The sequence below is a fragment of the Nyctibius grandis genome, chromosome 7 (assembly GCF_013368605.1).
Source record: "Nyctibius grandis isolate bNycGra1 chromosome 7, bNycGra1.pri, whole genome shotgun sequence".
Lineage (NCBI taxonomy): Eukaryota > Metazoa > Chordata > Aves > Nyctibiiformes > Nyctibiidae > Nyctibius > Nyctibius grandis.
The window spans coordinates 28,028,508-28,052,737 of NC_090664.1; the positions used below are offsets into that span (position 1 = coordinate 28,028,508).

Below are 24,230 nucleotides of genomic sequence, written 5' to 3' on the forward strand. Positions count from 1 at the left end.
CTTTCATTTGGAATAAGGATAGACATACACAATGTTAATACAGTTTAACTAATCTCCTTCAAAGTCCCATTTTAATTATTGGATTAATTCTTCAGTATTCCTATTTAGATCAGTCTTTTTCAGTGATACTCACATTATCACTAATAGTTCAGATACAGCCTCTTTCATGCTGGTGGATTTTCAGTGGTATCAGGAGTACTGAAAATTCAAAGATGGTATCATCTGCAAGAGTTTTCCATTAGTCTTTGATGCGGAACACAAAATATGCACTCAGTAACTTATAGTGTTGTGTTAGAGATAAAAAGGCTGTGTTACCTTTTAAGCCATAGTTAGTGCTGTAAGACACCCTTAATGTGCCTCTGTGCGTGTAGTGAAGGAACTGACCGCATGTATAATTTTTTTTTGTTTAATTAGGACCTTCACAGGTAGCCAAGTGATTACTATACGCTTGGGAGAACTGACACTGTGGCTGCCATCACCGCTACCACTTACAAAATTATGTCAATAAATACAAGGAGAACTCGAAAACCTTTTTGCCTATTTTCTGGGTGAAATGTATGTAATTTAGTTTTTCAACCTGAGTAAATCTATAAAAGAGTAATGAAAAATAAGAGAGGGGATAAAAGAATAAGAGGTAAAGTTTGAAAGTGGATACCACAAAATATGGTTCTTGTTAAGATGACAAAGAGAGCAGAACAGTTTCTTCCACTTTTCTCATTCTCATTCTCATCAAGTAAAGAATTCAAGCATAAACAACAAGTTTGCATTTTAACAGAAAAAAAGTAAGGTGTGTGGTTTTTTTTTTTCCCAGCTAAATACCTCAGGTTACTGTATATTTCTGAGTTAACATAGTTATGGAATATTATATTTTCATATTGTTGTTTAATCTGGCCAGATGGCACTGCATTTTACATCAAAAAATATTACTTGGATAAAGAAATACTATTCCTTTCCCTGTTATTATTTCCCTGTGTCAAATTAAGACTGTGTATACAAAACTGTAATCCTGATCGATGACTCTAATATAAATGAAGGTACATATGTTCTTCTATTACCAGACATGAAAATGGGATTACTGGAAGCATATCTGAAGGTGTGAGTTCATTATTTTTAACCAGTTACATCCAAAGAACATCCAAAGATGTTTCCCATCTGAAGCAATTTTAGCAGGAAATATATGTCTTTAAAATATGCTCTTAATTTTTTTTTCAGAGTTGTCCCTTTATTGCTGTCATTATTTCAAAGTAAGGAGTGTTATTCTGCGTTTGATTATTCCTGTAACTGTTTTGGATATGGTGCAAAGCCTTTATCTGATGCATTAAGGAATACTGAACTGCATTTCTTATCAGTGACTCACTTTTCTTGAAAATTGCATAACTGAAACTTTGGATGAGCTTGAGGATAGGGAAGAATTTTTGGAACCAGAATTGTCGTACCTCTGTAGAAAAGTACTGTTCACATCTTTTAGGTTTCCTATGAACCACTCACAGGGGGTAACTTGCCTCTGCATTCTTTCTACATAGCTGCTAATATGCTGTTTTGTGGGGAAGGTTAGCAAACACATGCTACTCTTTAAGCTGTAGCTGAGGTGTAGTAGTAGCATTTACTGGTTTGGTTACAGAGAAGGAACAAAAGTGCTCTGGTACTACTGTTGGAATTAGATTTCTGTATGAATGTGTGAGTTCTTGAAGCCACTGCCTTCCCACTCGTGAAAATTTCTTTGCCCATAAGGTGAATACATGAGGAAAATTGCACATAGTCATCAACAAGAAGTTATTGCTTGTAAAATGTAGTATTTCATCTTGTTAAGGAATAGAAAATCTTAACAAGATCATGATTTTTTCTTAAGTGTAATAACATGCTGTTATCTTTGATTTGAGAAACACTGGATAAGGTGGGTTTCCAAACTCCAGCTATTTTCCTTTTGGATAGTATTTGTTCCTGCCATTATCAGTCATTTTTCACTGCAAATATTTGCTTTAAAAAAAAAAAAAAAGCCAAAACCACATTTTAAAATTCAGTATTATATTTTAAAAGGTATTCATATCTTCCAGTATTTGCATAGTGAAATGGGAGTAGTCAGTGGCCTTTTTATATGTCACTCATTTGTGTCTGCAGTCATGGTAATCATGTAAATAAGGTGATAGGATATGTACTTGTGCTAGGAAGTTTCTCATTAAAAAAAAATCAATTCATCCATGCTTATGAGATTCATGATGTTTTTTGAGTAAGTGGCCAAAGTATCATGTTTAAAATTTTTCTTTTAGTAAGAAATAGACTGTAAGATACTACTTGAAATTCTACATTGAAATCAAAACCACAGTAAATTCTCACACACAAATTACCAAATCAAAGGGTTTACAGTCCTACAATGTTTTCATATTATTAAACTATTAGACCAACTTTCTTTCATTTTTCCATGATGAACATATGTGAGAAACTACTATATTTGTCTTCTTTGAAACCAGTGCCTTTTCTATGTAAGCTTCTTAGAAGAAAATGACTTGAATATTCACCATCTACTAATTAAGATGTACTTAGTTAAATGCAAATGCTACTTAGCAAAAGCAATTGAGAGAAAGGCATGTGATTAGGGAATTAGCAACTAATTTAACACTTCGAGCTACCAGCTAGGCACCTAAGCAATGGAAATGGATGCAGAAACTTCACTTGATAAGAATAATACGAGGGAAAAGTACACCATCTTTTCACATTGTGTTTGTTGAAGAACTTCAGAGCCAATGAAGTAGAATATATTGAGAACATAAATTGTAGGTTAATTTTGCTTTATGTTCAATAATTAGAGAGGTTAAAAATTATTCAAAATGTTGAAAATTTATCAACCTACCTCATGCAGAAAGATTTTTTGACAGCTGGTCATTCAGGAACTAGAAAAGAAAATAATTGCATACAAAGTAACATAGTGTCACTACTCTTTTCAAGGACACTGCTATTTTACTAGCATTAAAGCTTACATTGACAGCCTTTATTTTTGGAGCAGATATAAATAAACACTGTCAAAATGTTATGAAGGCTGCTGGGATTAATAAAACATTTGAAGTTTCCTAATGTCTATCAAAGTATGTGTTATATACAAGTATTGAACTGATTCAAGAGCAAAAACTGGTCTGTCAGTCAGATACTGTTACATGTGCTGCTTTGTTTTCCCCCAAATGTTCTTAAGATTGTTGGGCTAAACAAGATGGTAAATGATTAATTGCATGTACATATTATTGTTTCCCCTTTCTGTGGCTTATTTGATTAGGTTTTCAGAGATTAACTTCTAAATTCTCCCTACTGAAAAATCTGGGTCAGCCTTTCGCAGTTGTGTATGCATTTTAATTAGAGACGTACTATGAGAAAGACAGTTTTCCTCAGAGAGTTCCTCTTGTATAAGAGAAAAAAACACAACCAAACAACAAAACAAATAAAATTGCCAAAAAAAAAATCAGTCATGGTATGAGACTGGATTTCCAATTAGCAGTTTTGATAAAATCGAAGTAAGATAAGGAGGTTTGAGGAAGACAGATTGCATGTGCCTGATTATACAAAGGAGTAGAAGTTGGATGAAAGTATTATGGACCTCCACTTTTTCCTATGCACAGTTCAAAACATAGTTCTCTACCTTTTCTGGTCATTGAAAAAAAGAAAAATCCACACTACTGCTGCAGCACCATGGTTTGGAAGGAAAAGTTAATCTGCTGTGACAGTTCATGCTAGGCAGGCGGGATTTTTCTTTTGTGGTGAACTTTGGAGACTGTTAATTGCTTAGTGATTTGAAAGGAATGCAACAGTATTAGAAATTAAAATGATAGTGTTAGTTTATCCCGGTGATTGATTACTATCTGCTTATTAGCAGATATAAGGTGTCCTAGCATGTGAAAAATGAATGGTTTTGTGATAATTTTAATAGCTTTTCTGTAATGTGAAGAATTGCCCATTTTGCGTTAGACTAATCAGCCAACGTTTGTACATTTGTACAAGTTTGTACATTTTCTCTTATTTCAGTCGTTTTCTTGAAGTTGAGATTTTTGTATTTTATTTAGAATAATGACAGTTAACTCATCAATGCTTTTTTCTATAGTATTATGGTCTAGTTGTGACATTGTTGTAACTTTGAGGCAATTACATTTTGAACTGATATTTTCTTGCTTATTTTCTGCCCTGAGTTATAGTTAAAACAGACATTTAGGCACTTCAGAATTGTAAGAAAATTTAAAAAGAAAACATTTTCCCCTCTTCCAGTCAAACTATCTTTGTATATCTACAGGAATAACACAAACAGTTTAAAATTGTAACATGTACAAACTTTTTAGTGGAGAGACATATGCTTTACTCTTTGGGTACAGCAAGTGGTTAAACTTAGTTCCACACAAAAAACAGGACTGAGCACACACCAAAGATCTGGTTCTACTGAGTTTTGAATATAGATAGGCATATTTTGTTCTTGATGGGTAGAGTCCATGTAGCAGCTTTAGCTCCTCAGCCAGTTTGAGGAGGTCATTCAACACATTTGAAGACTGACGAGGGAGTCAGCATAAGGACACATATACGTTCTCATGTGGGAGGAACGCATATGGGAAAATGCATGGGAATTCAAGACAAAAACCAGTCACATTGGCCATTTCAACCTTTACAACCCACACACGAGGCAGTCCAATACTTTCCTGTTGATTATTTTTCTACACAGGGAAGGAAGGAAACCAGCACAGCTCACAGATTTTAACATTGTGTGAACTAACTGCATTTTTTTTCCTGAAGCCTTCATGCTTAGAGGCATTTTTGAAGGCAATTGAATAATAACAAGGCCTTCTTCACCCACAAACATGGAGTGCTTTAAAAAATGCGCTCTGGGGTGCCTTACCAAGTATTTCAGGTACCCAGCAGTTTTCCAACGGGTGACACATTGTGTGCCTCCTTTTCAGCTTTACTGTCAAGACAAGAAAACTGGAGAGGCATCTAGCCAAGAAAGCAATGAAAAGCCAAGAAAACTATCAGCCATGAAAACTGATATAGTCACATACACGCAACATAGTATGTACCCTAGTATGTATAACCAGTATATCCAGATTATGCAGTGCTTTGAACTGTCAGTCTTTTCCATCCTTTTGTATTTTTGCATAATCATTTTAAATGGGCAGGTTTAAAAACCCTTGAGTAATACACTGTCATTTCTAGTGGTCTGTTGTACTTAAAAGCAGACTACCATATGTGGCTACTAACTGAGCCTTTTTTTTTCTTAGAGTTGCAGATATACCTGTAAAATTGAACACATTTGACTAAGCAGTACAGAGTCTGAAGTCTTCAGTTTTAGCATTTAGGCTTAGTTGCTGTCATAAATTCTTTTATGAAATTTAAAATATAACTGCATGATTTGTTCTGAAGTCTTCAGTTTTAGCATTTAGGCTTAGTTGCTGTCATAAATTCTTTTATGAAATTTAAAATATAACTGCATGATTTGTTTTACCACTGTGATATTCCCATTCTTTACTAATTACACAGGCATTTTGAAAAAAAATGTTCAATATTAATGTTCAAAGCACTCTCTTGATTGGATCCCATTTATTGTGATTTTATTGTCAATATTTTACTTAGTTTGTATCAGGTTATAGTTCAGTCTTTCAGAGACTATAGCCTGGTTTCCCGGTGCAGCACTGAGACCAAATCTATTGCTTTATTGTGTAGGGCCCCAGCAGCATTTTTATTTCCTGTTGATTTTTTTTTCAGTTGTTGTCTATGCCTCATTGAATCTTGCAGTGATTTTACTGTTCATTTTAAGGCTTTAAAAAAATTTTGCCCTCTGTTAAGCACTTGTCTTTCCATTTACTACAGGTCAGAATTTGACAGCAATTTTTTACTGTGCACTGAAGCATGCATCATATTAAAAGATGCACAATAAGAAAGAGGCTTTCCTTGCCATGTCTCTCTAGAGATACCAGCTCTGGGAATGCTCCCAATGGAAAGATATTAAAGCATTTTACAAGAAACTTAAATATCAGACACATTTTACAGATGAGTAAACAAAAACACGAAGGAGTGACACGATTCGACTACATTAAACACAGTATGTAGGTCTTCTGCAATCTAGCCCAATCTTTAACATCTAAACCAAATTTTCACACATACCATATCTACTTTGTGAATGCAATAAATCAAGAATGGTGATATGAATACAGCCTGATACTTATCAACAGTTAGCCAGTTCCTCCTGCATGCTATTCACAAGCCACCTCTCTTTAATCTGTAAAAATCTGCCTATACAGTAGGGGGTTTGGGGTTTGTTGGTTGGTTGGTTTGGGGGGTTTTTGTTTGTTTATTTGTTTTAAAGCAACTAAATAGTTCAGTAGTTCACTAGTGGCTCTGATGTGTGCATACATACTAGAAGGTCTTCACACCAAGAAGGCGGTCACAAGGAAGTTTTAGTGTAGTGACTCGCTTTGCTCTTTGTCTGGCTGGATCCATCATAACAGTTCAAGGAAGAGATGTGTATTTGAAAGACTATCTCCTTGGCGGTCTTTACTGATGATACAAGTCTGTAAAAATCCCAGCAAAGCTTTAAACAGTTTTTGACATTTTAAATCCTTGAAAAAGAAAACCTCTTTTACCTCCTGCCTTTTCTACATGCAGTCACTCCCTTTAGTGCAATTTGGGTGTTTTAGCCCAAAATGTGCATCTGTTGCATGAGAGAAATATCATTCAACTACATAGGCACTGTTTCTGAATATGGATTATTGCTAGATTTCAGATTTTAACGAACAAATCAACAGATAAATGGTGAAGAGCTTTCCTCATGGAAATGTCATATTCTGTTTTCATGTTTCTGGTTTTTAATTTTTGTCATTCTGTTTCTTAGAGTATAAATAATTGAGGGCAGGGACCTTTGACTCATGTTTTTGGAGTTCTGTCTTTGGCTCTTATGCGAAATAAATGTATACCTCTAAAGTTAAAATAGAATATTAGACTACACACGACAAACTTTTTCAAAAGGGGCTTTTACTCAGTAGCTTTTGTCTTTACATTGACATTGTTCCCAGAGTATGATTGAGTGGTTCCTGGTAGTTGACTATACTATGCACTTTAAAGAGGAAGACAACAAAGGTCAAGCTGTTCATAAAATCATTAGTGAAATGTCAGAAACAATTTAGTCTAAACAAAATATCTCCCTGAAGATAAGAAGTACCCATTATAAAGCATTCCTTCCAACTGCATACCTATGCTGTTGAATTCATTAGGTAAGAATTGAACAGTTGACAAAAACTAAATGCTAGTATGGAAGATACATATTTCAAGAATATTTTCTCTGTAAAACCAAAAGATAAAAGAGGGCTTTGATTTTGGGAGAGAGTGAAGGCTTTTTTTTATTTGAAATATAAACTCAGACTGAAACTAATTTAAACACAATTTCTCATTGTGACCCCAAATTTGCCCTAAGTTTCAAGTTAACACCACTTTAGTCAGCAGGCGATAAATAAGCTCGATTATAGTATTGTATGTTTACACTATGACATACTTTATTATAATAGTAGTATTTCTTGCAAGGTGTGAAAGCGTCCCCATATTTTACCTCATTGAGTCTTACCTGGCGATGGAACAATTTGAGAGTAAGGTTCACCCTTTCTCTAGCTTTTTTTTTCCCTATTCTTTGGAAAAGAAGTTTGCAGTCTGCTCCTCAGTTCTTGTCAACCCAAATATGTGCTGTTCTGATGAATCAGGGACGAATCCCTCCTGCACTGGTGTCAGGATATGATGACCTGTGATACAAGAGAAGGAGCAATTGACTCAGAGATTGAGTCCAGTGAGGGAAACAGAACTTGATGCAGGAGATCTGTGAAGCCTTTGGCACGGCTCAAATTTGTATTTTTAATATGGGAAAGTACAGCTGTTGAGACTGACTTGATCTCAGAGGTCTTTATAACCCAGATGATTGTGACTACTTTAGGTTATTTTAAAAGCATGAGCTACAGGACTTCCCCTGGTTTGCAGAGCCAAGGAAGATTGATGTTTGCAGTTCTGTTGTGCCTAAAGATTCTGTATGAATAAAATATTTGACACTGGTTACAGGGATATAATATTGGATGGCTGGCTCTCATCTTTTCCTCTTTTTATAAAGAATTTTGTCATTAATAATTCTGGGACTCATGATACGTCACTAGTACTAAAGAAAATCCTATTTTCAGGAACTCAGTTTATCAGAGATTCTTATTCAAGAGGTTTTAAGAATGACAAAAATGTAGTTTCTGTTTAGATCAATGTTTGATTCATTTTATTATTATTCTATTAGGCAATAAAAGCCTAATTTGAGGCTTGGGTAAAGCATTGTTTATAGATCTTTGCCTTCATTTACGGCATTCACAATTCTCACTGAATTAGCTTTTCGGAATCCAGGTGGTGGTTATTAACCCTGGCTGATGTCTTTATCATTATATTTTAGAGTATTTAATGATTATTTCTAACAAATGTTTTGTTGTGTCAAAGACACATGTTCATAGCAAATCTCGATGAGACACTATTGTGTTGACATTAGCTGTTAAAACAAAAGGGCTGACAAGATGGATCATAGCAAATACAATGCTATAGCTGCTCCTGTTCAGTCCCATCAAGATCGCATATGCTTCAATAACGTTTCAGTAGATGAACAATAATTCAACAAAAGGTTTTATGCCCTAGTACAACAAGGATCATATAACACAAAAAGCATTCATATGCTTTTAAAATGTTATGCTTTTCAGAAAACTGAAAAAAAGGTTGCATGTTTATGTATGAGGCTGGCTCTTTCTGTGCCTTAATTGTACATGATTAATGGGGCCTCAGAAGCCCAGTGTGCTCCTAGATGCAACTTTTTCACAGTTCCTTGTAACTGGCATTACATATTGGGCTACTGCTCTGTTCCTGGTGCTTTTTGTTGAAAGCATTTTCTGTAATGGGTTTGTATGATAACAAGACTATAACTCTTAAAACAGTGAATCCAAATCTCTCCCTCCTTAGTTCATTTTTTCCCTCATCTGCTCCAAAGTGAAGATTTATCTTGAGGCTTCTGTCACTGTTAGTGAGACTTATTGACCTATGAATATGTGGTCATTCGTTCACTCCTTGTTTAATGGATATTAACTGATTTGATCAGGAAATCATATGTCACTTTACAAAACTAACCACTTTGTGATTAGGGTGCTGTTTAGACAGATCTCAGACACAGTGCTCACACGATTTCCTTACTGAAAACAAAAGCAGCCCTGCTACTTAAATAATAGCTAGTATTTCTTTGAACAATTTATACCAACCTGATTTTTTTTTTTATTATAACGAAATGTGAAATGTGGACATTGATGTGACAGAATACAAATTCATAGATCTTTTTACACTACCATGATACAAAAGCTGATGTGTTACTGGCTTGGCTAACAAATGAAGGTCTTTCTAACCAAACAAGACACTGACTGCAGCTTACTGCAATCCTCTTCATATTTTGATGCATAGCTGCAGTTCAAAGGATGAACTGTGGTTTATAAAACTGGCTAGGCTGGAAGTTAGGGTACTTTTCCCTTTCTCCTACAAACACAAATGGAGACTAGGTGATTCATGTACATGCATTTCCAGTTTTCCATAGGTGTATTATATACTCTGTTATTCACATTAGGATTTTCTGTGGAATCAAATATGTAATAACAAAATGAAAGCCTAAAGACCACCCAGGCTGGCATTCACTTCAGCAGAATATCAAATTAAACTAGATTTAAGCATGTTCTTCTAGAATCAAGACAGAGGTGACAAGTCATTTTAATAAAATATCTATTTACCTTGTTTATATAGAAGAACAGAATCTAATTTATTTGTGTGCCCATCTGGACTAGATTGCTCATTTTAAGTTAATTTAGCAAATGATATACTGCTACTGGCCTTTTCTTTCCCAGGAGAAGAGGTTGACAGACAGCTGTGTAGAGATGCTATATACCCAATCCCGGTTGTCTGCGAAGCTCCATGCCCAAAGGACTGTGTGCTCAGCATGTGGTCCGTGTGGTCCTCCTGCTCACACACCTGCTCCGGCAAAACCACAGAAGGGAAGCAGATGCGTGCCCGCTCCGTTCTGGCATATGCAGGTGAAGGTAAGGTCGCATACTCTTGCAGACTTTTGTTTGATTGTGAATTCTCAACTGTCTTTGCAATGTCAAAGTAATTTCTTGATCAACAGAAACAAATTATTAGATGGAGATGTGTTTTTTTAAATATAGAAATATTATTTAAATGCTTATCCTATGTATAGTCATGGTACCTAAACCTGTTTTAAAGAGGAGAGTTTATTTTTCTTATTTCACTTAATGCTGCTATTTTTTTTTAATTCTGTGTAATGTTATTGTTTTGATTTTGAATATATGGTTTTCTCATTTTCTATTAAAATTAAACACAGCAAACGATTTATCCTATGCAGACCTCTATGAAAGGTATTTATAGGGGATTTTTAGAAACTCTAATTTAGATCCTATTTGAAAGGATGTAAGTATGAATGCTGAAAAGATGAGAGTTTTAATGGGTTCAAATGCTAACAAAAGGCTTTTGTGGCTTTTTAGCTCAGATTGGTAACTAATGTTACCCCATTAACATTTTTATTCATAGTAAGACTTTGGTTTTACTCTGAAAATCCTCACTCATGAATGGTTTCCATTGATGCAAATCATCCTTATGCAGTGTTTGCAGCAAATGCAAAGAGAAGACAGCTGGGAATATAAAGGAGAAGAAGAGAAAGGTTTTAGATATAAGCTCATGTCTATTCTTTAATGATTTTCCATGCTTCCTATAGCTGGTTTTGCTTTGTTCGTAAGTATTTGGGGAGGTAATAGAGCAATATACTCTATATTTAACATGGGTCTAAAGTGACCACGTCAGGTGTGCCAGGTTCCAACTGGTAAAATGCCTTGTGGAACACTGGCAGCAAGGAGACAGAGCCACCAAAGAGTTCTTGGAAAATGTTTACTCATGTCTGTTACTGACAGTAAAGTTAAATGCCTTCAATATAAAAGGATTATGTGCATGTTTTAGTTCTTTAAAAATGTTAAGCATCTTATTGCTTCAAGTTAAGATGAAATTTAGCTGAAAAGTGAAAGCTGTAAGGTATGGAAGCAGTGAAACAGAGTATCTGTTTTGAGAAATTGAAAAAGAAAAGGGCAGACTTCATGGTATACCAAAACACTTCTCTGTTTGCAAACACGGTTAACTTCATTGCTAAAAGTATACTGTGTATGTGACAGAATTTGGGTAATTGTAAAAAAAAAATAATGTGGCAGAGCAGGCACTTTCAACCTTCTCCCTGAAAGGTACGTTCGCTAGAAGCGTAAGAGGCAATCGGAACTATACTTATTTTAGCAGGTGATTCAAATAATAAATTACTTAGATCTATGTAACAAAATAGAAATCCTCTTAAAATAAGAAACAAAATTGGTTTTATGTTATCCTTTTTTTAGTGTGTTGAGGTGATTCATTTTGAGCGAAACACAGAGCCACGTTTTCATATGATAATTCAAATAAACATATATTCATGTGTTTCTTGCTTTTCCATGTAGGTCAAGATAATAGATTTTTGATATGCTTGTGCAGTTTTACTGGAGACAGAAATTTAACATCCTGACAAGCATGCCACAGAAGTGAAAACCTAAATTCTCCAGAAAATAATTCCACTTTCTTATGCTTCTTTTTAAAATGTACTCATTTTATTCTGACTTTGATACTTAACATATCTTAGGATAATTTACTAGGCTGCAGATGCAGCAAAGCAGTTAGTCAAAGCCTGGATTTTAGGTATGTGAAATTTATTTATGTTTATTTTGCAATGATCAGAACCAGCACTGAGTGATCACAAAGACTGACAGGTCTCAAACCACACAGGTAGTAGTGAAGAGATCCCTAAACTACTGCTGAGGAAGCCAACTCATTACCTAGACATTTTAGTGCTTCAGCTTTGCTTGAACCCTGGCCTCTACCACTATTCCAAGTTGAGGTTGTTCTGTGCTTTTTTAAGGATACAAGCTGGTATGTCTACCTAGCTTATAGCAATGCACTCACATCTTGGTCAGATATCTTCAACACTGTGCTCCTTTGCACTCTGTACAAACTTCAGAGAATACAAATATATAAATAAATAAAAGAACTTTCAAGGCTTAGCATATTGTTACAACTCTACCTGGAAGGTACTTTTCACCTTTGCTTATATTATATTTAAAAAGTATCAGTTTAGCTTTTAGTTTTTTATGCTTCAGTGAAATTAGAGTTATTGTCATCTTTCTCCTCATACATCTCTTGTGCCTTTCGGTCATTTGCTGCATGACAAATACCTGATTGACTCTTCACCCTCAGAATTGCATGACAGAGATCAGCTGTGTTCCCAAAACATAAAACACTGATTGTGTAGTTGGTGCTGGGAGGCCATTTTATGTTCTGAGGACACAGAATATATTCATGTATCTCAAAGTCTGTATTCTGCTGATATAAAAAGGAAGCTCCACATGAACCTTTTCTGGGAAACATGCAGTTCTTAGTTGTATTCAGAGCTTATAAAAAATGCACACTACTCTCGATGAAAACTCTGTAAACATCCTGTATAACTAAAAAATCCTAAGTCTCATAAATATAAGACAAATAATTCCATTTACACATTAAAACTGAGTTCTGAAAATAGCTATCAGTTCTGTTTAGGTGAACAGTCCCACAGGTGTTCCCTTTTGGATTTTTGAACCTTTCCTTGAACTGTTGGCATGAAAGACAGACCAGGTTAGGTAAGCCATTTCATAGTAATTCCTGTATAATACAGCCATGATATTTGAGTTTTTATTCAGAACACAATAAGACAAATATGTTATACATAAATATATACAAATCCTTTGATATCAGGATTGGACATTAATTAATGAAATAACATGCAAGTCTGCTGCCAAACTACTAATAAGGCTAAACTTGGCTTCTAAGATGACATAAGGAGTCCAGGTCATACACATCCTTGTGCTAGTCATGGAGAATTCAATCTACAAGCCTGGGAAGATCAAAGCATTGCAGGGATTACATACACAAGGGATATTGCAATCCCTCAAAGTATCTGAATTGCTTAATTCTTGTTCATTGGGGCACTTAAACATGAACACTCCATTGAAATTTTTGAGGGTCTTTAAATACATATGAAATAGGTTCTTTTATCTGGGTCTCGGATGGCTTCTTGTCAAAGTACTGTCTGTGATTGTTCAGTTTCTCTTCTCTTTGAAATAAAAAACAGTATATTCTGTCATTTTGCTTGTTAATGTTGCCAGGATGACTGTTCATGATAGAACTATTTCATTTCACACTTAAGACCTTATTTTACTTCTTACTTCCCAGCTATTTATGCTCCTGAATTGGTTTGAAGAAACCATCGTTAGTATAACTGGCCACCAGGAAACAACCACAGTATAATCAATTTTCTTGGATGACTTAGAGTAGGAATAATTCAGTAGTATTATAATAATTCCTTGGTGACAAGAATAGCTTCACAGGAAAAACTGAAGCCATTTGTAAATTATAGTAGTGACAAAGTTTTCTAATTAGCTCTGGGATACAACTGCCCCTCCAGCACCACACTGACTTCTGCTCGAGCCAGGAGCTCTACCCTCTCATCAGAATTTCCTCATTCAGAACAGCACCTGTTCTGCATGGTCAAATCGTACGCTGAAGAGCCTCAACCACAGTGTGGTTATGCACATCTAGGATGGGCTTATTTACTTACATTCAGTAGAGAAAGAGGGAGACAGAGGAGTCTCTTTCCTTGAGATAAAGACTTTCTGTGGTTTGTGAGACGACTCCATGTGGAAACTGGTGTCACAATAACCATTTTTGATATCTTTTCTGAGATCATTATCCTCAGCTTGAAGGTTTGAAAGCTGAAGTGATTTATAAATTTGCCTGTCTGTGAGCCTGCCTATAGTGGTAGCTCGTTTGTGTCACTGTCAAATACATCTTCATGGTACAGTAAGAAACTCAGGAGAGTCACTGTCTCAAAATACAAAATGACAGCAAAGGACACAATGATGTTACCTGATACATTACATGGTTGTTCTGCATAAGTCTAGTAAAGGCATCATACACAGCTCAGCCTCTGTGTTGAATGTAGGGTTTGTCTATTTTTGTTTTATTTTCTGTTTAATATTTCTGTTAATTTTTATTTCCTGCTTACAGTAAATCTTACGTAATTAGTAATACGCACTAAGACTACTTTACATAGGCCATGACCTGAGACGAAAACATACTAAATGAGTCTTAATATTTTAGTAAATAATAAATACGTAGATCAATTCTGTATTGATTATACACTGCCATTGATTGACACTGCCAAATCAGCGTCATACAGTATAACACTAATGTTGTGGATACATTCCAAGTTTTATCAGTAGTAAATGACTGATACTGATTTTGGAAAAGATTTAAAAAAACCCCACAAGTCAAATGCAAAGAAGAAAATAATCTGATTTAAAAGCTTAATTTAATAAAATGTGAGTGAAGGATGATTTTGTTTGAAATATTGTCTTGAGGCAGGGATGCATATCCATGGCAATGTCTTACTATGGCTATTTTATGTTCATAGATTAGCAAAGTGTAGTGCCAGAAGGACTAGTTAATGTGACCTCATATATCACAGACTATTAAACTTCACTGAGTTAGATAGTAAACAGTACCAGCTGTCCATCTCATCAGGTGTTCTGTTTGACAGGGGCCAATAGCTCATACTTCTCATATATCTGCAAGATTGTTTTACTGAATGTGTAAGTAATAGCTGGATCAAAGGAGTTTCTTTTCAACTCTAGGCAAATTATGGTTGATATGCTTTAAAATTTTATTCCTGTTAAAATTCCAGTGCACTTTGACTTCATAATTGCAAAAGAGAAGTTATAGTTAGGACTTTTTATTGTATTTATTCTTCTTACACTTGTTGTATTTGTTTGGTTTTAATTTTTCTGTTTTCCTGGCTTGAAATAACAGTGCTTGGTAATTAAATCTGAAAGCATAGAATTGAGTAATTGTTTTCCCACCAAAGGATCAGTTTTGGAGAAGACAGGGATTTTCATGAGTTTTAACTGATTTCAGCTGAAACAGGAATAAAAAAAACCTTAGTTTTGGAACTGGGGAACATGAATTTTCAGGCTAGACTTGCAAAGTAACCTGGCACCTGTGTGTGAAGGTGAGCTGGGGGAGAGGATGTTGCTGTGCTTCCCCTTTTGCTCAGAAGCCCCTCAGTTCAGATTCCTGCCTGTAGTGTGGGGTCTGGGACTCAAATCCTAACCAAGGACGGACTTGAGGACAGACCTCTCGTCTCCCATGGGTGCACCCTAACTCCTGTCCTGTTGTGTATTATAGGATAGATCTGCTTGCTTTGTATAACTGATATGCACCAGATGTGGAAGCGTGAATGTTTGCAGAACTGGAACAGGAGATCTGCACCAACAGGGCAGTCTTTGTTCTTCAAAGGGAATTGCTAAATATTCAGGAACAGGCTGTCCCAGTCTGTAGGAAGACAAGCTGTCGGGGAAAAAGACCAGCCTGGTTAAACAGAGAACTTAGGCTAGAACTTAAGGAAAAAAAGAGAACCTACTTGCTCTGGAAGAAGGGTCGGGTAACTTGGGAGGTCTATAGGGACGTGGCCAGGTCGTGTAGGGAGAAGATTAGAAGGGCCAAAGCTCAATTAGAGCTTGATTTGGCTGCTACAGTCAAAGATAACAAAAAAAGCTTTTACAAATACATCAACAGCAAAAGGAGGGTCAAGGAGAGCCTCCACCACTTGCTGAATGAGGAGGGTAGTGTAGTGTCAGGGGATGAGGAAAAGGCAGAGGTGCTCAATGCCTTCTTTACCTCGGTCTTTAATGTCAAGACCGGTTGTCCTCAGGAGACTTGGCCCCCAGAGCCTGAAATTAGGGACGGGGGGCTGTGTGAACCTCCCATAATCCAGGAGGAGATGGTTAGTGACCTGCTGTGCCAGCTGGACACCCACAAGGCTATGGGCCTGGATGGGATTCACTGCAGAGTAATGAAGGAACTGGCAAACGAACTTGCCAAACCACTCTCGATTATCTACCAGCAGTCCTGGTTAACTGGAGAAGTTCCAGCTGACTGGAAATTAGAGAATGTAACGCCCATCTACAAGAAGGGTCGGAAGGACGATCCAGGGAACTATAGGCCTGTCAGCCTGACCTCGGTGCCAGGCAAGGTGATGGAACAGATCATCCTTAGTGCCATTACACGGCACATGCAGGCCAATCGGGGCATTGGGGCCAGCCAACATGGATTCATGAAAGGCAGGTCCTGCTCGACCAACCTGGTCTCCTTCTATGACAAAGTGACCCGCTTAGTAGATGAGGGCAGGGCTGTGGATGTAGTCTATCTAGACTTCATTAAGGCATTCGACACTGTCTCCCACAGCATCCTCCTAGACAAACTGGCTGCCTGGGGCTTGGATGGGTGGACTCTTAAATGGGTTAAAAACTGGCTGGATGGCTGAGCCCAGAGAGTGGTGGTGAATGGGGCAAATCCAACTGGCGGCCGGTCACTAGCGGTGTCCCCCAGGGCTCAGTTCTGGGGCCGGTGCTGTTCAATATCTTTATAGATGACCTAGACGTAGGGATTGAGTGCACCCTCAGCAAATTTGCAGATGACACCAAGCTGGGTGGGAGTGTCGATCTGCTGGAGGGTAGGAAGGCCCTACAGAGGGATCTGGACAGGTTAGATAGATGGGCCGAGACCAACGGCATGAGGTTCAACAAGAAAAAGTGCCGGGTCTTACACTTCGGCCACAACAACCCCATGCAGCTCTACAGGCTGGGGGAAGAGTGGTTAGAAAGCGGCCCGGTGGAAAGAGACCTGGGGGTGTTGATCGACAGACGGCTGAACATGAGCCAGCAGTGTGCCCAGGTGGCCAAGAAGGCCAATGGCATCCTGGCCTCTATTAGGAATAGTGTAGCCAGCCGGTCTAGGGAAGTGATCGTCCCTCTCTACTCGGCACTGGTGAGGCCGCATCTTGAGTACTGTGTTCACTTCTGGGCCCCGCACTTCAAGAAAGATGTTGAGGTGTTGGAGCGAGTCCAGAGGAGGGCGACCAAGCTGGTGAAGGGTCTGGAGGGTCTGACCAACGAGGAACGGCTGAGGGAGCTGGGGTTGTTTAGCCTGGAGAAGAGGAGGCTCAGAGGTGACCTTATTGCAGTCTACAACTACGTGAAGGGAGGTTGTAGTGAAGTGGGAGTTGGCCTCTTCTCCCGGGCAACTAGCGATAGGACAAGAGGACACAGCCTCAAGCTTCGCCAGGGGAGGTTCAGGTTGGACATTAGGAAGAATTTCTTTTCAGAAAGGGTTATTAGACATTGGAATGGGCTGCCCAGGGAGGTGGTGGAGTCACCATCTCTGGATGTGTTTAAGAAAAGACTGGACATGGCACTTAGTGCCATGGTCTAGTTGACAGGGTGGTGTCAGGGCAACGGTTGGACTCGATGATCCCTGAGGTCTCTTCCAACCTGGCTGATTCTGTGATTCTGTGATTTTGTGATTATGTTATCCGTCTGCTTGCACTGAGCATGTCTGTCTTTGGGTAGTGCAGCTAACACGAGGAGTGCCTACCTCATTCCTATGGCAAAGAAGAAATGAGTAACACCTCACTCTCTAGAGTACAAGAGGCACTTCAGTTGCATCTGTTTTCTCAAACTTTAAGATTATTCCAGCTGTTTTGAAATGTGTATGTAAAATGACATGCATTTATAGAATGAGTGATATCAAAATGATTAATTAAAATGATCCTAAATGCTTTAAAAGATGTTAAGCATTTTGAAATTTGGAAGTTATCAAGACAGTGTCACAAAAAAGACTTATAAAATCCAGTCCTTGAATATCCTAGAGGGAAATGTCTTACCCATTATCAGCTCCAAATCAGGCAGAAAAGCAATCTAAGCATATGACAATTCTGTTAGTGTGTTCAAGGAAACTACCCCCATATCTCTGCTATTTTATGAGTAATATGCAAGTCCTTCTGTAAAGCTAGCCTTTCATTTCCAAGTATGCTTTGCTTAAGTATCCAAAACCAAAAAGAAATTCTTCTGCTCCAACTGGTTTTTGTACCTTGAAATGATAATTTTTAGTACTGCCAAACAGTTATTTACAGTCATCTGATCATGTATTATATAAAATGTATTAGTATTGTATGTCCCTTTTTCACGTATTCTGATAAAATTAAATGTCTATTTTATTGTTTTCTGTGATACTCATTAAATTTTATATTCCTGTCAAACCTGTCCTCATTTGGTGAAATGCTCTTAAAGTTGAGCAGCCCTTGTTACCCCTATGCAGATGTTGTAAAGGACATCTCTAGCTGCCAGTTTTCCAACCCTTTCTACTTTTTCTGTACCTATTTTAATTTGAGGGAGCACAAGTGAATGCTGTTTTCCTGGAGAGAACGGCACACTGATTTATAAATAAATAGCGTATTTTTTAGTATTACAAAGATTTAGTACTAGTGATAGTTGTTTTACATTTCAGTAATATTATTTCTACATTTTCTTCATTCTTTACGTACTTTTTTTAACTACTGGTTTCATCTGAACCTAACTGGATTTCCACTGAGCTGCAGACATTCATTCCACATTGTTTTTCATTTACAAGTCAATGTCACTCTCATTTTTTTTCCCTGCATATGCATTCTTGCAGCTGTCAAAACTGAATCTAAGTTGTCACTTTATTCTCAAATGCCTTAGGAACTGGTGGTTATGGCATCCATTCCAGGGGAAACATTTCTTCCCCCACACACCCTTTTAATTTATGAATTTGCTTAAATATTTCCCTCGTGTTTCTTTTTGAGCTAATATCAGATGGAAATAATTAATTTAGTAACCTTCCTTATCTCTTCTAAATTCTCCCGGTTTTAACCCTTCTGCAGGGGGAGCATGTCTAGCCTCCTCCTCATGTGGATTAATTTTCTCTCCCATGCCAAATAATTTGTGACTTTACTATCTTTAATATTTTTTTTCTTTTTCAAAATACACCCACTTTCCTAACCTCCTTGCTCATATTCCTATCTGCTGCAGTTAGATGGAAGATTTTTAGTTTCCTGAAGAAAGCTGCTTGAATAACTTTTTGAAACATATTGCATAACCACAATTTTGGTTTACCATTTGATTTTTTATGCCTTTTTTTAGGAAAATGCATAGGACATATTTTGTCTTGGTGCTATGCATATTGACATATATTTAAAGCAAATCTGATGGACTTGAGCTTCGTCCATTCTGAGCCAGAACCAATTCCCTTTCCGTCATAGTTTAATTACATTCACACATTTTCAGGTTTTTCTAATCCTCCTTTACAAAACTTGAGTAGTTCATCTTTGGCATGACATCTCCCTTAATATGATGTTTACTGTTTCTTGTTTGCATCAGTATTTTTTGCCCAAAGTCAGAAGTTAAAATTACCTCTATGGAAACAATTTGAGAATTTGGATTTTGTCCTGTGATTTCATTAGAGTGGCCCTTTCTTCATGTTTGCTGCAGATCTAGACGTTCCACAAAAGCAACTTATAAAGTATTTTTGCTGCTCGTGATGCTTGGCTTACTTGTGTCGGAGTACTTCAAGTATCCATTGTTTCTTTAATTACATTTAGTTGTTTGTTTAATTTCTCTTAACAACGAGTGCTTAAAACCCCTTCCCTCTTGCACACTTGTAGGGCCGGAGTTCAACCTGTAGTTCAGCGATGGGATAGAAATGCTAATATGCTCTCTAATACGTGCTTGGCGTGAGCATACATTTTTTTTTTCAGTGAAAAGCAAAGTATATCTCATCTGCAGTAACTAATAAAAAGCTCCTCTTTTAGTTATCTTTCTTACTGTTCTTGTCTTTTAGGAAAGACTAAAATGTTATTTAGATTTCCCCTGGCTTTCTGTCATCTGGAGATAGGAGTCCTATTGTTCCTGTGTAAGCCGTGAAAGTTTAAATTAATTCTTAAGCCTAGATTCTGTAGGTCTAGTAACATCGAGGATATAGCAGACATGCTGTCTGCTCACAGGGCTAGACATCTAGTAGCCTATGATCAAGTCTGGTAGGAAAGACCTCTTCTGTACTTGTGGAGGATTGGGACGCCAGATTAGTTTTGAAGTGTTTGAATATAAGAAACTGAACATACTATCTGAAACCAGACACAACAAAGATAGCATTATCTGAGCTTTTCTTCACAGTTATTGACACATGAATGCATCTTAATCTTTACCTGCAACAGCCTTTGTTATCTCAGTCTGGACCTGAAATTGCCAGCTGTGCCATCCTCTGTGGTAATTACGTAAAATGAATAAATATCCACTGGGAGCTGGACAAGAGCTCCAAAAATCTTTTTAATTGATCTGTGAATTAGACATAAACAGTGATCTCTACACATGCATAACTAGAATATTTAACCATTTCTTCTGCCTAGAGCCTTCATACCTCATGTGATCTCTTGCAGTCTCTTTTAGAGAACCCCAAAATAAAAAGGCTGTAGATTATTCCAATCAGATTAAAGTAGTGTGTTATAGAAGTTTTGATTATTTTGGCATCCTTAATGTACACATTTACATTTACTATCCATGTACTTTCTGTTCTGTGTAGTCTGTTGACTGAAGTTTGTCGAAGTCCATATTAGGCACACGAAGAAAAGGAAAAAGGAACATTTCTTTCATGTATTCAAAGTGATAATATATAACTAATAACATTTCAAAGTGTTGTATTTTTTTTAATGAAATACTTTCTTTCCTTCCACTGCATGAGCTTTTGCCCTGTTTTATTGTTCCAGGAGGAATACAGTGCCCAAATAGTAGTGCCCTCCAGGAAACGCGCAGCTGTAACGAACACTCTTGCACTGTGTATCATTGGCAGACTGGCCCATGGGGACAGTGCATAGAGGATATGTCTGTCTCTGCTTTCAACTCCTCTGCCAGCTGGAACGGGGAGGCCACCTGTTCCGTGGGGATGCAGACAAGAAAGGTCATCTGTGTGAGAGTCAACGTGGGACAAGTGGGCCCAAAAAAGTAAACATCTTAAAAAATATCTTCATGCTGTAATTATCTTTGGATTTTACTGCTCTATATTTATATCACCAATGACTGCATGCAAAGATAAAAAGACCTCTATCTTTGTGTTCTCATGAGGGAACAATTCATCTTTTAAAAATACAAAACTGAAGCTACAGAAGGACTATAAAATACCTTTCTCACTATTGATTTTTACGGGTGATATTTACAGTGGTGATTCTGCTGACAGCTGACTGACTGCTAAATCCAGTTGGCTCCTTGCCATCATCAGGTCGAGTAGAGATAAAAGTCTTGCATGTGTGTAGTGTGCAGCACAGCACCATTTCCAAGATCCTTGTGGTACCTCGAAGTAAGCAGTGCACTTTATGGATTAGTGCAGTTCCATGCAAAAATACCTGTTTGGGTCTAAATACAGTACAACCCATGTAAGTGCGTCTTCTCAGAAGCAGAATGAGATCAAGTACAGTGCAGCTCTGACAGGGCATTATTTTGAAACATTAGTCGGAACATCAGTTTGACAACCTTTGTGAGGATTTTTCCCTGTATGCATGTTTCTCTAAGAGATCCCTTTGGCTCAAAGATTTAATTTTGCAGTTTAATATATGACCAGGTTAAATAGAGATTAGCTACTAGTAAAATGCATTTGATGATTTCTTCATACAGTTTGGCAGTCTGCAAATATATCCCAATGAGGAGAGATTCAAAGCTGTGAGCTGATTGCAGAGGTCGTTTAAAAAGTTCATGAGGCAGCTATTCTCGCACTAAATATCTGCACTGTGCCTGCCATTTGTTGCTTTATTCAGCAGTAGTCTTATTCCTAATTTACTTTAAATGGAAATATGGAGAATAATGCCAGCACATTCAGTAATCTAAGTTGTTGTGCATCTGCATTAAGTTGCTGTTCTATTCAGTCATGGTACCATTATATCTTTCATTTGGTACTCATTTCACATTTTTAAAAAACCTCTAATGATTTATCTTCCTTTTCAAATCTGCTGTTAATATCTCTGCCTTTGATTTGACCTCACATTTTTGGGAGAAGGGTTGTTTTAGTGTGTCATAAATGAATCCTGTGAAATAAGAAAAAAAGTCTTGGTTGATCCTTCAAATTGTCATGTTAAAATCACTGAATCGTTTTTAAAGAAACAGACATTTAACAGGAAAATGTAAATAGGAACCTTGTCTTAAACTTCCTTTAATAAAAAGGATTACTGTGGTATGATACAATCAATATTATTGGCCTTATCTACCTCACAAGTTACAGACTTCAGCTTGTATCTCTTCTGTTTAATTTGACCTTGAGTAAGGACTGCAAAAAAATCAATACTTCGCTTTAAGCTACATATACTAAATACAAACCATATGAAAGGTAGAAATGGTGTTCTAATTGAACTAATTGCCTTGCCCAAGGATCTGAAGAGGAATTGTGATGTTCAGTGCTCCTGAAAGATGAAGTTCTCAGTGAAACAGTGAATGTGTATAATTCAGACTTTTTTGGTATGCTTATAATTTCTGTTGTTCTTTAAGGAAAAAGCCATTAGTAAGCCAATGTTCAATACTTTTCAGAAGCATTTTCAATTTTAACCTTAGAGAAAATTTCTGAAAATGTAGTCAATGTATATGATTGGTGGCAGATTTTTTTTAAAAGTGTACCTGACCATATATAATACACCCATGCACACATAATCTGGTTTTATGAATCACATAGAAACAAGGCACAATTTGACTTAAAAGTGTAGAGGTTACAGAGAAGTGATGGGGAATTATGTTGCTATAGCTATAATATTTCATGATCTTTCATGTTGGTATTTTAGGGGAGAAAAGAGAAAGGGTGGAGATGTCATTATAAGAGGGCACCAAGGAGTTGGATCATACTCTGAGAAGTTTATGTGAATAGACAGGAAAATGCGGAGACAACCGATGGAAATCATGAACTAGCAAGTGTTATTGCTAAAGAACATGTTCCTGTGAAGCTGCAACTCAACTTTTCTTCTCCTTTCTCTCTGCTTCTCCTCCCACGCTGACACAGGTGTAGCTCTCCACTGACCATTTTCTTGGTAGTTCATCGTTAGACTTGCCTGTGCTGGCCTGGCAAGAAAGATGCCTCACACAAGCCAAGCTTCCCCAGCTCATCCAATCCAAATATAAAACTGGTCTCTCATCCTCTGCTCCAAGATGCCCAGCAGCCACAAGCAGAAAAGCTAGTCATAGTAACGTTTTTCCTGCAATGACCAAAAAGCTCCAAAACATAGAAGTGATGTTTTCTCTTACCTCTTCACATATTCCTCTGACAGTTGACATTCTGTGTGCTTTTAGGACAATAGTAATTTTGCAATTACTTTAAAGATTTGAGGTACTTCTGCAAGAGTTATTGCATCATTCTGAAAATAAGTATTGCAGTATAGAGAGTTTTTTGTCCTTGATGAAAAAATAGGAACACAGAGTGGGGGAAACTGGCCTGGGTTAATGAGTCTCGTATGTGGCAGTCCAATAATCCTTTTCATATGCTGATCAAGCCTCTTCCTAAAATAAGCAAGGTTTTCTGTCCCTTCTGACAGTCTTTCACAGTCTCATTGATCTGGTAGTTTCAAACCTTTTTCTGGTTTCTGTCATAATCATGTCCAGCTTATACCTATTTGTTCCTGGGTTAGCAACATTATTTAGTTTAAATATGCCTCCTTCCAGAGTTTATGTTTCTGGTAAATTTATGAAGAGCTAAAAATGTATTTTGCTAACCTAAACTAGATGGCTTTTCTCACAATCATTCAGAAGCTGAAAAAAAACCACTCAAAACGCAGAGTCTGGAATGGTGAGTGAGGAATCATGATTTTTTTAGCTAAATCCCCAGATGTAGAATGCACCGGTTTTGGCTTGCTTCCACCAGCTATATTTAAATTCTAACAGTTTTTATTTCTGAGCTCAATCCTGGTGAATTCTGGGCAGCTAGCACTCCCCTCGTGTGCCTGCAGGTGTTCTATACCTCTTGTGATTCACCACTTCACTGCAGAATGATGGTTTATTTGATAATGCTTCCTTTTTGGGGTTTTTTTTTTAGATGCCCTGAAAGCCTCCGACCAGAAACAGTGAGGCCTTGTCTGCTTCCCTGTAGGAAGGACTGTATCGTGACTCCATTCAGTGACTGGACATTGTGTCCTTCTTCATGTCAAGAAGGTAATTTTATCCATTGTGTGCTAG

General features: G+C 37.2%; 1 protein-coding gene across 1 annotated transcript in view; it reads left to right on the forward strand.

The window, feature by feature from the left end:
* Positions 1-24,230, forward strand: part of THSD7A (thrombospondin type 1 domain containing 7A) — a 219,964-nt gene that overhangs the window by 125,532 nt on the left and 70,202 nt on the right. Inside the window, exons 8-10 of the mRNA XM_068404754.1 lie at positions 9,909-10,100; positions 20,798-21,032; positions 24,091-24,206. Of these exons, the coding sequence (XP_068260855.1) occupies positions 9,909-10,100; positions 20,798-21,032; positions 24,091-24,206 (543 nt within the window). The remainder of the gene's footprint in view (positions 1-9,908; positions 10,101-20,797; positions 21,033-24,090; positions 24,207-24,230) is intronic.